Source organism: Dysidea avara, chromosome 7 (genome assembly GCF_963678975.1).
Source record: "Dysidea avara chromosome 7, odDysAvar1.4, whole genome shotgun sequence".
Taxonomy (NCBI): Eukaryota; Metazoa; Porifera; class Demospongiae; order Dictyoceratida; family Dysideidae; genus Dysidea; species Dysidea avara.
In genome coordinates, this window is record NC_089278.1 from 5,851,331 (window position 1) to 5,868,959 (window position 17,629).

The window sequence follows — 17,629 nt, forward strand, 5'->3', positions numbered from 1 at the left end:
TCTACCTAATTCTATTACTGACAGTGAGGCTTTACTCTTTGCAGATGACACCAAATGTTTCAGGCACATTAAGACACTTCCTGGCGAACAACTGTTACAACGTGACATTGACAACCTTTTTAGCTGGAGTACATCCTCTAATTTACATTTTAACTCATCTAAAAGCTGCCATTTATCTTTTAACCGGAAGTCTCCTACATCATATACTATTAGTGGTAACATAATCATTACTAAACAATAACATGAAGATCTCGGAGTTACATTAAGTGATAATCTTGAATGGAAAACTCATCATGACATTATTTTAAGTAAAGCTTATAAGACATTGGGTCTTGTACGAAGAACCTTCAGTTCATCTATACCACCACTGACTAAAGTTAATCTATACGTATCTCTAATCAGGTCTCAGCTCATGTACTGCTCCCCTATCTGGCGTCCATATTTAGTGAAAGACATCAGTAACCTAGAATATCTTCAGAGACAAGCCACAAAGTATATTTTGAACGATTACATTTCCGACTATAAAACTAGACTTCTCAAACTAGAGCTTCTCCCATTAATGTACACCTTTGAACTTTCAGACATATCAAATCTATTGAAAAGTCCAACCAGTAGTTTCAATATTCACCATTTCATTTCCTTCTCTATCAGTGCCAGATCAGGAGGCTTCAAATTACATCACAATCCCTCCTCCACCAACAAGCAACGACACTTTTACTTTGTAAGGATCTGTCGCTTATGGAATGCACTTCCATTAATTGACATTAATCTGTCTATTGACACTATCAGGAACAGAGTCAAGTCCCACTTCTGGAATCATTTCATTCATAACTTTGACCCCCTCAATCCCCATACACTGCACTACCACTGTCCCTGTAGTCGGTGTGTTACTGATCATTTCTCAATTAACTACACACTGTTTTATCATGTGTTCTTTTATTATTTACTACTTTTGGCTGTAGGCACAAGTCTACAGACCTTTAGTACACCATGTATATTGTCAATTCTTGTATCTGTGTGTGTACCTAAGCTCATGCTTGTATGTGTGTACTATAAAGCATTAATAAATAAATAAATAAATAAATAAATTAGCTGTATCCGATCATCAAGAGGCTGTTGAATGAAAGATTTGGTAGTAACAGAGGATAAAAACTTTTGAAATTCTTGGCTAATAGTGGCCTAGCACACTAATTTCCACTGCATATTTCATAAAGTTGTCAATCTATAGCTGCCACTGGTTAGCTAGTTGTGATTTATTATTTTTACATTGCTACATAGTAAGTAGCTGTAGACGGCTAATTTTGTACATAAGTAATATAGGCTAAGTGCAGTAGACACTCAGAATCACCCATTAATCACACACTCCCCACACATGTGTATTGCGCATGCGCATGAGCGATTGACTTGAAATTAAATTATATAACAGCACACAATTTCGATAGTGGGTTTGAAATATAACCTAATCGTGGGAAAATTAAGTATAGTAGGCGTTAGTCTCGCGAGCCAGACGGTTTGTGTGGGGGCGGTAAATTTGCCGCCCCCACACAAACCGTCTGGCACGCGAGACTAAGTAGGCGTGTCAAACATGTCGTATCTACAACGTTAACCTGGTCGAGAAGCGTCACTTTAGCGGATTAACAATACGTGAATCTTAACTAGCGAGGTACGATATCGAGTATCCGGGATGAATCAGGAGTTTGCCACAAACCTACCAAATGAGGAACCATCTATGGAGGAACCCATCGACCAGCAACCCTCTGCACCTCCGTTAGTCAACATGGACGTTGTGGCTGGGTACGATAAAATGAATGGTAAGGACTGTGTAATGTGTCGGTTGACGGTGAATGCAGAATGCTCATTTATATAGCTGCACTTCCTCCACCTCCGGTATGGCAAGTCACCACGCCTTCCTCACATCAAGAAGGTGACGCTCAGCCAGTGTAAGGCTTCACACATTTTGTACTGTGGTACAGTCTTATGTGACATGTTGCCAACCCCACCACTATAAAGGGGTCTGTCAGTAACAAACAATTTGATCCAGCCGGATCTTTTTTAGTATCCCAAAATTGACCCGGCATAATCAACATTGGTCTGGTCACTGGGATCGATTTTGGGTGTACTGACCTAGTCGCTTTCAGCTGAGCGATCACACAGTTGGTCCAGCAGATTAGTTTTACCCAGACCAATTTTTCTGTGACAGGTCCGCAACTCTGTACAAAATTTCGAATATTCAACAAATTTTCAAAGCAAACAAAATTTGATATTTGGGATCACATGATGTTGCAAAAAATTATAAGATTTCAGATTTCAACTCTTTTAATATTTCAGTGCAATATGTACAAGATTTCACCACCACCAGCCATTCACATGAATTCTGCCACTTGGTAAAATGATAGATACATACAGAAAGTATACTATCTGTCTTGCAACTAGGTAGTTACTCTCCTAAATTTGATGTCCAGTAAATTATTTTCAAAAGCTCTGGATATTTTGTTTTGTTCAAAGATTAAGCAAATATCCCAAGAAGCAATTTTAAAATCCCACAAATAGTTTTGAGCTGTAGTGATCCTCATTCTAAACCTGTTAGGAAACACTACCAACATAACATTACATAGATGGTATTGCAGTACCGCTTAAATGCGATGTCATCTTGCTAGAATGTGAGTGATTAAAAAGCTTGCTAATTAAAGGTCGTGGCACCCCTTTCACTCATAAATATTCATCCCAAATGAAACGGGATAAATACTTGCAAGCAAAATGGGTGCCACACCCTTTAATTAGCAAGTTATTTAATTGCTTGCACTCGCAAGATGATGTTGCATTTGAGCAGTACTGTAAGTACTGCATTTTCACTGAGATGGAATCCCAAGTTTTTAAAGTTAACGGACACTTTGCTTGGCAGAGGATTGTGGGTTTTTCAAAGGTAAAAATACTTGTTTTGGAAGATGTCTGTAGGAACTTCACATACTAAGAATGAGTGTCCAAGAGTGGTTCTACTCTAATGTCATGTGTGTAGAATTTACCAATGGTAGTCTTACGGTAGCCAATATCAAGACACACGGTAGTGTGTCGTGCGGCCCAAGAAGCCGGCGCACAACACCCGTGAGTATATTGACAGGAAGGAAGAAAATGCAATTTTCGCACCTCCATAGCTCTGTGTTGCCTTGATGAAACAAGACGATTTTTGCTGTGGACACTCCCTCCACCTTCAGCACTCCACATTCCAAATTTGAGCAAAATCGCTTCAAGTGTTCCCGAGATATGCGACTTCAAAAATTGGCTTAGTTTCTTCGTTTTTTTTTCTTCTTATTTTTCTTCCTCTTTTCGCACACTTACAAAAACTGCTATAAAACGCGAACGCCATATCCGATTGCCTTGAAATTTTGCGCACTGAAGCGGGGTATAAAGGCGCATCTCTGTACCAACTTTGGCTAGGATACGATAAACAGGAAAAGAGTTATGATCGATTATTCACGAAAAATAACACCAATATGTTGTCACGCCTACAGGGTAAACCGCGTATGGGAAGAAGCTGAAAATCGGTGGGTGAATAGGTTAACTATTGAACCTCAAACCTTTTGTGGTTTGAAAGAAATCGAGCTAAAAACCAGGAAGATACAATGAAAAAACCAACAGTGTGTAACAATTACACAATCGAGATTAGCTAATAAAAAACGATTACTTGCCACGCCTACCAGATAAACCGCTAGGGGTAATGCTTTGAAAATCGCTGTATAGATGGAGTAATCATCTTAGAAAAGCTCTTCAATGGTGTAGAAGAATCAGACTTAAAGCCACGGAGTTATAACACGAAATCCAACTTGGTGCAGCAAGTGCGAGATCGAGATACTCTAATAGAGCAGTCATCCTAATAGAGCAGTCACCCTGAAGAGAATTCAAGAGATCAGCTAGAAACAGGTAACCTGTATAGAGATCAGCTACAAACAATTCACCCTGTAGAGTGATCAGCTACAAACAATTCACCCTGTAAAGAGATCAGCTCATGTAGAGAAATCAGCTGCAAAAAAATCACCTGTAGAGAGTTCAATTACAAACAAATCTCCCAGTAGAGAGATCAGCTAGAAGAAATTATCTTGTAGAGAGTTCATCTACAAACAAATCACCCTGTAGAAAGATCAGCTAGAAGGAGTCACCTTGTAGAGAGTTCAGTTACAAAGAAACCATCATGTAGAGAGTTCAGCTGCAAACAAATCTCCCTGTAGACAGATCAGCTAGAAGAAGTTTCCTTGTAGAGAGTTCAGCTACAAACAAATCATCCTGTAGAAAGATCAGCTAGAAGAAGTTACCTTGTAGAGAGTTCAGCTACAAAGAAACCATCATGTAGAGAGTTCAACTGCAAACAAATCTCCCTGTAGACAGATCAGCTAGAAGAAGTTTCCTTGTAGAGAGTTCAGCTACAAACAAATCATCCTGTAGAAAGATCAGCTAGAAGAAGTTACCTTGTAGAGAGTTCAGCTACAAAGAAACCATCATGTAGAGAGTTCAGCTGCAAACAAATCTCCCTGTAGGGAGATCAGCTTGAAGAAGTTTCCTTGTAGAGAGTTCAGCTACAAACAAATCATCCTGTAGAAAGATCAGCTAGAAGAAGTTACCTTGTAGAGAGTTCAGCTACAAAGAAACCATGATGTAGAGAGTTCAGCTGCAAGCAAATCACCTGTAGAAAGATCAGCTAGAAGAAGTCACCTTGTAGAGAGTTCAGTTACAAAGAAACCACCACGTAGAGAGTTCAGCTACAAACTAGTGACCTTGTAGAGACATCAGTTACCTTGTAGAGAGTTAAGCTACAAAAAAACCATCATGTAGACAGTTCAGCTGCAAACAAATCACCTGTAGAGAGTTCAGCTACAAACAAATCACCCTGTAGAAAGATCAGCTAGAAGAAGTCACCTTGTAGAGAGTTAAGCTACAAAGAACCATCATGTAGAGAGTTCAGCTGCAAAGAAATCACCTGTAGAGAGTTCAGCTACAAACAAATCTCCCTGTAGAGAGATCAGCTAGAAGAAGTTTCCTTGTATAGAGTTCAGCTACAAACAAATCACCCTGTAGAAAGATCAGCTAGAAGAAGTTACCTTGTAGAGAGTTCAGCTACAAAGAAACCATCATGTAGAGAGTTCAGCTGCAAACAAATCACCTGTAGAGAGTTCAGCTACAAACAAATCTCCCTGTAGAGAGATCAGCTAAAAGAAATTACCTTGTAGAGAGTTCAGTTACAAAGAAACCATCATGTAGAGAGTTCAGCTACAAACAAATCTCCCTGTAGAAAGATCAGCTAGAAGAAGTCACCTTGTAGAGAGTTCAGCTACAAAGAAAGCATCATGTAGAGAGTTCATCTGCAAAGAAATCACCTGTAGAGAGTTCAGCTACAAACAAATCTCCCTCTAGAGAGATCAGCTAGAAGAAGTTTCCTTGTAGAGAGTTCAGCTACAAACAAATCACCCTCTAGAAAGATCAGCTAGAAGAAGTCACCTTGTAGAGAGTTCAGTTACAAAGAAACCACCACGTAGAGAGTTCAGCTACAAACTAGTGACCTTGTAGAGACATCAGTTACCTTGTAGAGAGTTCAGCTACAAAGAAACCATCATGTAGAGAGTTCAGCTGCAAACAAATCACCTGTAGAGAGTTCAGCTACAAACAAATCACCCTGTAGAAAGATCAGCTAGAAGAAGTCACCTTGTAGAGAGTTCAGTTACAAAGAAACCACCACGTAGAGAGTTCAGCTACAAACTAGTGACCTTGTAGAGACATCAGTTACCTTGTAGAGAGTTCAGCTACAAAGAAACCATCATGTAGAGAGTTCAGCTGCAAACAAATCACCTGTAGAGAGTTCAGCTACAAACAAATCACCCTGTAGAAAGATCAGCTAGAAGAAGTCACCTTGTAGAGAGTTAAGCTACAAAGAACCATCATGTAGAGAGTTCAGCTACAAAGAAATCATCTGAAGAGAGTTCAGCTACAACCAAATCTCCCTGTAGAGAGATCAGCTAGAAGAAGTTTCCTTGTATAGAGTTCAGCTACAAACAAATCACCCTGTAGATAGATCAGCTAGAAGAAGTTACCTTGTAGAGAGTTCAGCTACAAAGAAACCATCATGTAGAGAGTTCAGCTACAAACAAATCTCCCTGTAGAGAGATCAGCTAAAAGAAATTACCTTGTAGAGAGGTCAGTTACAAAGAAACCATCATGTAGAGAGTTCAGCTACAAACAAATCTCCCTGTAGAAAGATCAGCTAGAAGAAGTCACCTTGTAGAGAGTTCAGCTACAAAGAAAGCATCATGTAGAGAGTTCAGCTACAAACAAATCTCCCTGTAGAGAGATCAGCTAGAAGAAGTTTCCTTGTATAGAGTTCAGCTACAAACAAATCACCCTGTAGAAAGATCAGCTAGAAGAAGTTACCTTGTAGAGAGTTCAGCTACAAAGAAACCATCATGTAGAGAGTTCAGCTGCAAACAAATCACCTGTAGAGAGTTCAGCTACAAACAAATCTCCCTGTAGAGAGATCAGCTAAAAGAAATTACCTTGTAGAGAATTCAGTTACAAAGAAACCATCATGTAGAGAGTTCAGCTACAAACAAATCTCCCTATAGAAAGATCAGCTAGAAGAAGTCACCTTGTAGAGAGTTCAGCTACAAAGAAAGCATCATGTAGAGAGTTCAGCTACAAACAAATCTCCCTGTAGAGAGATCAGCTAGAAGAAGTCACCTTGTAGAGAGTTCAGTTACAAAGAAACCACCACGTAGAGAGTTCAGCTACAAACTAGTGACCTTGTAGAGACATCAGTTACCTTGTAGAGAGTTCAGCTACAAAGAAACCATCATGTAGAGAGTTCAGCTGCAAACAAATCACCTGTAGAGAGTTCAGCTACAAACAAATCACCCTGTAGAAAGATCAGCTAGAAGAAGTTTCCTTGTAGAGAGTTCAGCTACAAACAAATCACCCTGTAGATAGATCAGCTAGAAGAAGTTACCTTGTAGATTATTCAGCTACAAACATTCACCCTGTAGAGAGAGCAGCAAGAAGAAGTCACCTTGTAGAGTGTTCAGTTACAAAGAAACCACCATGGAGAGTTCTATGATAAATATATGTATTATATATATAATTTGTACATTTACTGATAAAATCAGAAATATTTAAAGTACATCTGCTTCACCTTTTCTTCTTCCTGTAGTAAAGAAAAAAAGACAGGTTAAAAAAGTCCCAAAGCTGGCCATAGGCCGGCTTTGGGGTATACAAATACAAAAAGAAATGAAATCTAATCCAAAACAGCCAAGCTGTAAAAAAAACAGTGCGGCCCTCAAAAAGGCTATGGTGAAAAAAGATGTGAAATCCAAGGTGGCGGCCAAGAAATGGCTGTGGTGGTAGGTTAATGGTAAAAATTTTAATAACGGCAATTTAGGTGAATTTTTTTGCCAAGACCAAGTGGCACAAAAATTCACCTTAATTGTCGTTATTAAAATTTTTACTATTAACCTACCATCACAGCCATTTCTTGGCTGCCACCTTGGATTTCACATCTTTTTTCACCATAGCCTTTTTGAGGGCCGCACTGTTTTTTTACAGCTTAGCTGTTTTGGATTAGATTTCTTTTACTAGAGTGCTTAAACGCTGCAAAGTGCAACATGCTACATTGTTCCTTCACTACAACATGTCTTGTAGCTCTTATACCCTCCTTACATTGTTTTAAACTCACAGGGTTCCTGCTGTATCAGAGGAACAAGCTAGACAAGCATTAGCCCAGTATGTTTCTAGCAATTGTTGCTATGGCTCCAGAGCTGTTAGGGATCTTGTCTTCACCAACATCTCACCATCAGCAGCCATACATGTAAGATTTTGTGATCCTGTAAGTGTAAACCTTGTCAAAAAAAATGTTTATAGTATCAACTGGAAACCTTCACAGAACAAAGAAAGGCAGGCTGGTCAAGTGAACCATATAATGGTTAGTTGATATATGATGGACTGGTACTATTAATATTGATGGTACATTGTTGATTGTAAATTGAACAGGTTTGCCAATTGATGGTCCAGAAAATGGGCCTGCTCCGCTACCATGGGACATAGTTGTCAGTCCTCCTGAGATGTTTAAGGATAATAAGTACTATAGGGAAGTCCCCCATACTGCTTCAGTGAAGGTAACACTTGCTCAACCAGCTAGTGTGGATATTGTAATGTGCTACGTACTTGTTGTCAGACTTGTCACAGTTGTTTGGGCAGCCGCACTAAGAGGTGTGGGAAATGCAATGGAAAAGGAGATGTATGGTATATGTTCTGTGCGTACACCAAATCATGTGCTTCTTTCTTTCTTAGGTATTGTGTGGTAGTTGTACTAATGGTTACCGTACGGTATACCGAGATGGAGGAAGCCACAGGGAAAAATGTCATCAATGCAATGGCTCTGGAAGAAAGAGGTTTTGTGTGACCTTTGAATTAAAACTTTATTGTTACATATGCTACTGTGTAGATGCCTCACATGTAATGGGACTGGAACAGTTTCATGTCCAACATGTGCTGGTAAAGGTGCTCTTAAGTGTTACATCTTGTTGGTGGTCACATGGTAAGATAAGGAACGTTTTCTGTGTGTTGTTATCACAAGTACATGACAGGACAAACAATGTTTCTGATCATATAATAGAAAGAACTGCCTTGCCTGGTCATCTAATAAAAGGTGTCTCAGGAAAGATTGTGTTTCATGCAGAAAATCGACAGGTATATATGTGTATCATTAGTGTAGTAGTACATAACAGTAAGGATTGTGAAGGTTCGCACTTTTCCATCAAAAAGAACTCGGCCAGAAACCAGCCCCATGTTACTGTCATAATAACTATTAACTGTTGCCTTTGAACAAGTGTTACCAAGAGTTCATAATATATATACTAAGGAGAGTATCCTACTCTCATATACCCCTGTAGAAGGGCGTATCGTGAAGTTATGATGTAACAACAAGACGTTGTGGTTTGTGATGTACAAGCAGCCGTAAAAGTGCAAGAATCATTATTACCATTTCATACTCGCAACGCTCAAGATAGCCATATTCACGAATGGCCTAGCAAGAAACGCCTACAAAGTGGTCTTAACCCATGAAGGAATGATTGTAGTTCGGTGAGAAACACTTTAGTAGAACTAGAGTTAATTTGGTTGCTAGTGATGTTGTTAGGCACACATTCATGTTCAACTGATGGCATCTTAATTATACAAAGAAAAAATAGGCAAACTCAGAGGTGTTATGTCATAACTTCACGATACGCCCTTCTACAAGGGTATATTAGAGTAGGATACTCTCCTCAGTATATATATTGTGAACTTTTAGTATTACTCAAAATAGCGGTTAACAAAATTAATTTTGTGAATATTATTAATGAGTCAATAGCTCCTTATAACCATCACTGCACTACTTGTGAATCAACATTTCTGTGCCAGAAGTTAAAAGAAATGGGACAAAACATTTAACTGTAAAGGTTTTCACCTGCCCAGTAAGCCTCACAACTTGCCTGCAGAGCTTATCGCGACAGAACTACTTCAAGACTCAATGATTAAATTAAAGACTCCAATGATTTAAAATTTTTATGTTAGAGCATTACATCATCAGGTGGCTATATTACATCATCAGGTGGCTATATTACATCATCAGGTGGCTATATTACATCATCAGGTGGCTATATTACAACATCAGGTGGCTATATTACAACATCAGGTGACTACATTAATTAATGTTTTACATGCATAATAACGTAAAATCAGGTGCTGCTGCTAAAGTCAGGTCAACTTTGTTACATAACAATGAAAAAATCAGGTCCCACACCTGTTACAGTAGATTAAATGCAGACATGCTTTGTGTGCTGTTCTCCATATGTAACAGGCAGAATATTGTCTAAAAACTATTTTAGTCAATGACGAATTGTGATGACAAGTGTAATTGGAATTTATGAGTTAGCTAGTTGAGATCACTCCAGCAATGCCAAGTATGCTCAGCAAGCTCTGATAACGTCAGGTCCATGCCATTCATTAACACTAAAATGAAAATCTGTACTAAAACAACGCTATTGACTTGAGAAGAGTGATCAAGGTGGATATGGTAGAAGTCACTGACACTTAGCTTGTCATTCTACTTCATTCACTGTCTCCATCATCTTAAAGCTTTAAAGCTGCGGGCTCCATACATTGTGATGATGTTGAAGGAGTATAGTAAGTCAGGGTTGGTCATTGGTGGGCTTAATTGTGCAGCATGGTTCATAGTTGTGCAACTTCACTAATGTAACTCTTTTTAGGCCGATCAAAATGCACAACATGCACTCTGCTTATAACAATGGTGAGTGTGCTATACCATATAGAGGGAAACTTTGGCGGAGGTAAACTTTGGTGAATAGCAAGCTAAATCGCATTTGGCGAAATAAACTTTGGCGAATTCAAGCTCAATCTGTAGCTATAAATTAGATGCTAATCTCAGGCGCTACGAGTAATTGGCGGGTTAAACTTTGGCAAATTTGTAGCAAATCGCCAAATTCACCAAAGTTTTCCCCTGCCAAAGTTTCCCTCTATATGGTATCTGGTGAGTAGATTCAGAGAGTTACTTCACAATAGTATAGGACCTGAACCGTGGCCTGTGGAATTTCTTATGTAATCCTCAAGAAATTGGTGGGCTGGGTGTTGGAGCAGTGCTTCAGCTCCCCTTCTAATGTTGAATGTAAAAGTCATATTTTTGCAGGTACTCTAGATAGGGATCCGGAGTGTAGCCACTAAATACTTCCATATAGTTGTAAACTGCTTTTCCAATACAAAGTGGAAGTGACGACTGCTTGTTACAAAATCTTTCCTCTGAGACGTTGCTAGTCTGCTGACAACATCTATTACTTGCTCAGTACCATGCAGACACACTCTTTGGGTTAGCTGATCAATTGCTCACATCAAAGTCTGCTTTGACAATTTTGACATGCATCCCAAAGCCCCACCATGCACTTGAGCCAATTCCTCCAACAATGAATTTGTTAACAATTGGGACTGATAATGCTCCCTATATAGTAGTTAGCTTCACTTCCAGTATGGTACATACACAGCTTCTTCCAGGACAGTGCTGTTTGAGGTAGGTAGTGGATTAGGGCCATCTGTTCCAGTCTCTTTGCATCCAACCCTGGGGAAAATCTTTTGGTGAGATGTTGCAGTTCCCATGCAAAATTTTCCCATTTTTCGGTAGCTCAAAAGTTCTTTTGCTAATTGGGCCTTGGCCCTCTCATAGTCTGCTTGTGATGCCTCTGCCAAACTTTAAAATGCCTTTTAGTCCGACTGAGTCTATGTCTTAACTGCTGCATCCAGCCATTCCCATCCCTCAGCTCCTTGATAAGTATTTGGAATTACCAGTGGTATATTGCTTTATACCGTCCATGATGGTAATTACTACAAGAGAACAAACACAACAGCAAATCAGAGTGCAATCAAACTTGCCTTGTGTATTACCAATTTATAGACCATGGCACAGAATTTATTGATTACAAAGACTTAGTTATCTCACAATCAATAATATCTTGCCAACCATTCCATGTGGTAGTACAAAGCCAACTCTGAGTACCCTCTGGCAACACACAATCCACACTTTTCATCAATACTGTGTACATATGTCATAGAATGTCCTGTACTACATTATACTACAAAGTGCTGAAACAAGAAATGTCATCGAATATCTGACATGTTAATTTGACTCCTATATAGTTTATTGGTTAAGCTAACAAGAATCATTACAATAAAAGCGCTGAAACAGTTTGACATGCAAGCTTAATCATTATTGTTGTATGTATACAGGTCGCCCCTCTTGTAGCCTTCTTTGATGATGGAGTGAACAGTGCTTCCCAGCGGCTAGTTCAACAGCATATTAACCAATTTAGTGATCAGAGAATTCTTCAACAGGTAAATCTAAACCATCCTGTACAGTATGAAGTACACACATGTGTCACTGTGGCCATGCAATTGCATCTTTTTATTGCACTGTTATATAGCGTCACTTTGTGAGGATGGTACCAGTATCTGAAATTGCTTATTCTTACAACAATAATAACTACAAATTCTGGGTGTATGGTGATGAGAACAGAGTGTATGAAGAGGATTATCCCCTGAAGTGTTGCTGTGGACTTTGTGCTATCCTGTAGTCATCAGAAAACTTTTTCATCTTCTATACATTTACAAAACATATATAGTAGCGGCTGTTATTTTGTAGATTTTCAAAGACACAACACTTAATTAAAATTTCAAATTATGTTTTGTGCTATGTATATTATAGTAATAAGTGTTAAGACTGTAGATAGAAATGACTCAAGATATAATACTACTCTCAAACCCATGAAAGAGTGAGGATTCCACCAGGGGTGGATCCAGACTTATAGAAAGGGGGGGTCAAAAATGAACTGAGGCACTACATTGTCTCTGGTTTGATAAGGTGAGACCAAAAAAAAAAAAAAAAGGTCACAGCCAGCTGACAATAGCTGCCCACCTCACCAACCACACACATTTATAGCTGATAAAGTACATAAAAATCCTTAAATAGCTCACTACACACTGTTCTACTACTGTGACTGCTCTATTAGAGTATCTCGATCTCGGTATACTAAAAATTTTTGGAGGGGGAGTCAAGAGCCCCCTTTGACCCCCCCTGTATCCGCCCCTGGATTCCACAGCACCCCACAAAGGATTGAAACCATCATGATTTGTGAATGAGAATTGATAAACTACATATGGCTAGATGAGTACTCATGCAATCACATGCTACCATGCATACACTAAACTGTGACAGTTAAGCTTGTCACAGTGTGGGAATGACAATGGAGTGTTGATACGAGTGCAAAAATAAACAAGCATGCATTAATTATGAGAAAAATTAGTCTGGGGAGGGGAATTACTCTACCAATCCCAGTAAAATTAGTCTTTGGGAAACTGTGATACACCACAGTGAAGTATCATCCCTCAACATTTGTTGTGTTAATTGTTGTCTGTGGGTAAAATTCACAGCAGCTGCCATACAATTTACATTAGAGTGAGTCAGGCTAAAGTTTTTAAAATAATGAAGTATATATATACTCCATGCAGCTACCAGTGGATAAGTTACAATAATTAGAGGGGGATAAACTACAGTGTAACATTATGGGCACATAAATGTTACATACTTGCATACGGTAACTTCCAAGAGTTTTGCAACTTATCTATAACTCACACTAGCAACAATTATTGCTGGTACTCCACTTCATCACATTAGTGTTTTTTTGTTTTTTTACTGTTGGTCACACAGTTGATGTTGCAGTATTTCAGGGTCAGGCTAATGCATTGATCAATGTGCAGTCATCAGCAAAAACTCTGGTCATTGATACTGGCATATATAGATCCCATACTGCATGTGGACTGTGGAGAACCTATATATGATGCTAGCTTTAGCATTATAATATAAAAAAGGAGGACCTAGAACAGCACTTTGTGATACGCCTGAAGTTGTATGGTCTACAAAGGGGCAAATATAGTACAGAAAAAGATACTCTGCAACAAAATGTATTTATATATTAAGTACGCATGCAATGGAACCTGTCTTAGTAGCCACCTGCACAAGCCACCTCTCTAATGAAACATTTATACACTAATCCACCAGTGTATATATTAAGACCAAGAAATTTTGGCCCAAGGTGCTCAGCTTAGCAACTGTAGAGTGCTCAGCAAATTTATTGTGAACAAATTGTGACATACTGCATACTGTAGCTTGAATCTGTATACAATGTATATTAGGGTACCGTGCATGTTAAAGTCAAGCACATGAAAAGACAGTTTAATTAAGACAATATTACATTGTATGTTGAACTACACAAACTTGAATATAATAGTTGGTGTTTCAATTACACATATCCTCTTGCCAAAAAAAACAAAACAAAAAAAACAGGAACATTGTCAAATGTGGTCACATGTATTATATACAGTAATAAATTTTTTAAGTGAATCACTTGACAATGTCTAGTCTATGTATATACCCAGAATGATGCATGCCAATAATACAGATTAGTTTGAAACTTATGAAATAGTACACAGTCCACAACAACGTCTGAGAGGATAATCCTCTTCATACACTTCATTTTCATCACCATACACCCAAAAGGTATAACTGTCATTGTTGTAGGTATAGGCCACTTCAGACACTGGCACCATCTTCACAAAGTGACGCTGTATTAAAAACAAAACACAACAGTAGCAAAATAATTATGTTTTATGTGTCTTAGCTTCAGAGGAGTGAACAAAACTACAGCTTTCAAAAAAGGTTTAAAAAGTAGAATCAAAAGTGGCGGTCAAGCCGATAATGGCCATAATATTGTTAAATAATCGCCAATAGTTTTACTAATGACAACATTGGGATGTTACTGTTAAAATTGGTTGACCTTAACATCAGTGTAGTTCTTCCTTAGTTCTTCCTTTTTTACAACCTCTTTCGTCCTATTAAGGTACTACTTTTCATGCTGTAGTTTAGTATAGATTACTTCTTTTGTGTTTTGAAACTAACAACTGGCTTTGCAGTTTGCATTAAGTCATTCAAGACAGCATATGTTACATTTTTTCTGTAATCTTTATCATATTTTGTTACACAATTTGCTGAATGCTCAATGCTGTATATGTATAGAGTATCACAATTATGCATGTTTGGCTTAATGTGTTGGTATTCCATGGCTTTTATTGTGAATTCTTTGCAACTATTAAAGGTATATATATTTTAGTTATAACACGGTTACAAGAGATACGACAAAAATATATGCATGAGCACCCGCAGGGTGCGAGTACATATATATTTTTGTCATATCCCAAGTAATCATGATATAACTTATATTCTACACCCCAGTAGATGAAACGATTATAGATAGCAATTTATAGTGAAACAGCACCTGTTGAAGATCAACATCAGTAGAAATCCTTGACGTTTTAGACTCTTTAGCAGTACCATGCTCATCTACTCACAACTCAGTGAAGGAGACAAGAGTTAGTAAAAAGACAAGAGTTCATCAAAAATCCTTCTCCTTGCTCACAGTGCTCAGGTGAATAATTCTTGGTTGATTTAGGCGCTTGTTATTAGACACTTGTTTACCGTTTAGATTAGGATTTTGCGGAATGTACTGTATATGGTAAGCATAGCCATAAAGCATGTTATATACCACAGTTTGCCTTGGTATATCAGTTATATACCACAGCGTGGTGCTTTTGATCTCAACCACAGGTGTGGTATATATATATTATATTCTTCTACAATATCTTACTACATGCAGACCAATTTTTTCAATCTTCCTTGTAGACGTGACAATCTTTAGCTAACACGTTTGCAGTTTGTGTGTAAGAAGGACTGAAATGAAGAAATTAAAACAAACTTTGAGGGCTCATGCATATTATGGTTTTGCTCTAATTTATGTGGACTACCTGCCACTACCAAGCCTGGGGGATAATTATACCATGAACATGAAGTATATTGTATTGTTGTTGTTTTTCTTGTTAACAACAACACAAGTGTGAACATCTACTACACCAGTCACTCATGAGTTGTGCACTCACGATGAGCAATACTGCTATATATATATATATACTGAGTTTGATTCTTCTTGTACCTTATGAATGTGTGCAACATTTTTGCTCTGCATATATTTACTTGTTCATGGAATTTTATTATGTAGTTTTTTTCAAACAATTTTCTCAATCCGGCACAAATGGGAATAAAAAATTATGTTAAAATGCTTGACAGTACAGTACAGTACTACGGACTCCTACCTTATACCAAAGTTGGATTATATGTATAGTGCTGGAATATCTACACCATTATTAATAACCCTTCAGGAGTGTATATAACACACAATATGAGTCCTGCATGTAGGAGAGGTACCAGTGCTGGTCAAATATGAGAGAATAAAAGAATCCAATAATTTGAAGACGCTTTTATTCTGTGAATGCTATTCCACTAGGGAAGGCTTAAAGCCTGTGAATACAGGGAGTCAGAAACATTTAACGAAAACATGAAAAATGCAGAAAAAATCCCATATTTTTCCAAACTGTATTTATAGCATATATATATAATTGGTATACTGCTCATCCTCACCTGCTGTAGAATTCTCTGTTCAGTGGACTGGTTTGCATGTTGCTGAAGTAGCCTCTGGGAGGCATTGTTAACTCCATCATCAAAGGATGTTAAAGGAACAACCTATTATAATTATACATGCAATTTGATTGATGACACCTGCCATAACATAGCTACCTGTAAATGTTCAGCTTCAAACGCAATTCTTCCTGAGACATTCTTTATCAAATGATCATGCAAGGTGGTTTGTTTAATCACATGGTGAGAAATACTGTTTTTCCTGGAGTGCACACAAAGTAAAATAATGAAAATGATGGTATTGTCTCACCATTTAATTTCCAGCTTGATGTACCATTTAAGGTGACCCCTACCAGTACAGGTTTCACATGGTATTACTCCTTTTCCGTCACATTCACCACACCTAGTATAGACTAGGGTCACAATTACATCATATACACTAGAGTCACGAAACCTTATTCTGCCTGTGCCACCACACATCAGACAACCATTGTTACCACAATAATAATAATTACATGGTTTCTAAGGAATACATGGCTCACATATCTATTTATGAGTAATTCAGCATACTTTCCCCCGTCCATAACACTGAGTGCATGTATCTGCACACACACCATAGCAACTGTGGCAAACCTGCAAAATTATGTCACATAAATTATTAGCCTGTGATTACTGTCTGTACCTTTACAGAAGCAGTATGAGGTACAATTATAGAACAACTATCATCCTTGAACATCTCAGGAGGATTAACAACAATATCCCATGGTAGTGGGGCAAGTCCATTAGCTGGACCATCTACGAACAAACCTGATATAGATGATGAGAGTATATATAAGTACTGCACAATTTCTTTGCATACAGAAGTTTATTTACAAAGAGTGAAATACATTACTGCATAGTTAGAAGTCTGCTATATAGTTTGAGTACATCACTTGGATTAGCAGAAACATTTCAACACAGAAGACTCGCTACAACACATAGCTACATCAGTGTATCGCAACGATCAAGTAATATGATTGCTATTAACTGATGGTATTTGACCAGTTTTCATAGTTTAGTAGCAGTTTTAGTTATTATTTATCTCCACCTTCCCATGGACCTTTATTGGGCCACTATAGCAACAAGATTGAAAACCTTTTACCATGAGACACTTTTTTCATAACATAACCTTAAACTTGAATCGACACTTAAATAAACTTTCAATCAACTATATATCAGGCTAAGTAACAATACAATCTTCTATATATCATCACTGTAACTGAATTTCGGAAAACCAATTGCAATCCTAATCACACTACAACAACTTTGTAAATGGTTTATAACCTGCCAAGGTATTGACCATGATTATGAAACTTTCATCACTATAAATATGCATCAATTCAGAGCATTCCCTGCTGTACTACACTGTTAACAACGGTAGCACGTAAAGGTGCTACTTACTGGAGCAGGTACTTTTAGGTGCTACCATAGCACACCAGTGTAGTAGCCATTTCCCAACAAATAAGAAGGAGCCAAGTAGCCAGGTATCAT

At 38.1% G+C, this 17,629-nt stretch overlaps 2 protein-coding genes across 2 annotated transcripts; one reads left to right on the forward strand and one right to left on the reverse strand.

The window, feature by feature from the left end:
• The first annotated feature begins 1,412 nt into the window (after positions 1–1,412).
• Positions 1,413–12,311, forward strand: LOC136260857 (protein SSUH2 homolog). The gene is made up of 12 exons (XM_066054749.1): positions 1,413–1,487; positions 1,575–1,811; positions 1,868–1,940; positions 7,711–7,840; positions 7,894–7,954; positions 8,023–8,147; positions 8,207–8,269; positions 8,323–8,423; positions 8,477–8,569; positions 8,619–8,721; positions 11,806–11,910; positions 12,000–12,311. The coding sequence occupies exons 2-12, from the start codon at positions 1,685–1,687 to the stop codon at positions 12,147–12,149; spliced, it is 1,131 nt and encodes a 376-aa protein (XP_065910821.1). The 5' UTR covers positions 1,413–1,487; positions 1,575–1,684; the 3' UTR covers positions 12,150–12,311.
• A 1,606-nt stretch (positions 12,312–13,917) lies between these two features.
• Positions 13,918–17,629, reverse strand: LOC136259972 (protein SSUH2 homolog). Its single transcript, XM_066053552.1, has 8 exons — positions 17,575–17,629; positions 16,782–16,906; positions 16,670–16,732; positions 16,554–16,621; positions 16,410–16,502; positions 16,259–16,361; positions 16,103–16,204; positions 13,918–14,196 (listed from the first exon to the last, which is right to left on the reverse strand). The coding sequence occupies exons 1-8, from the start codon at positions 17,627–17,629 to the stop codon at positions 14,047–14,049; spliced, it is 759 nt and encodes a 252-aa protein (XP_065909624.1). The 3' UTR covers positions 13,918–14,046.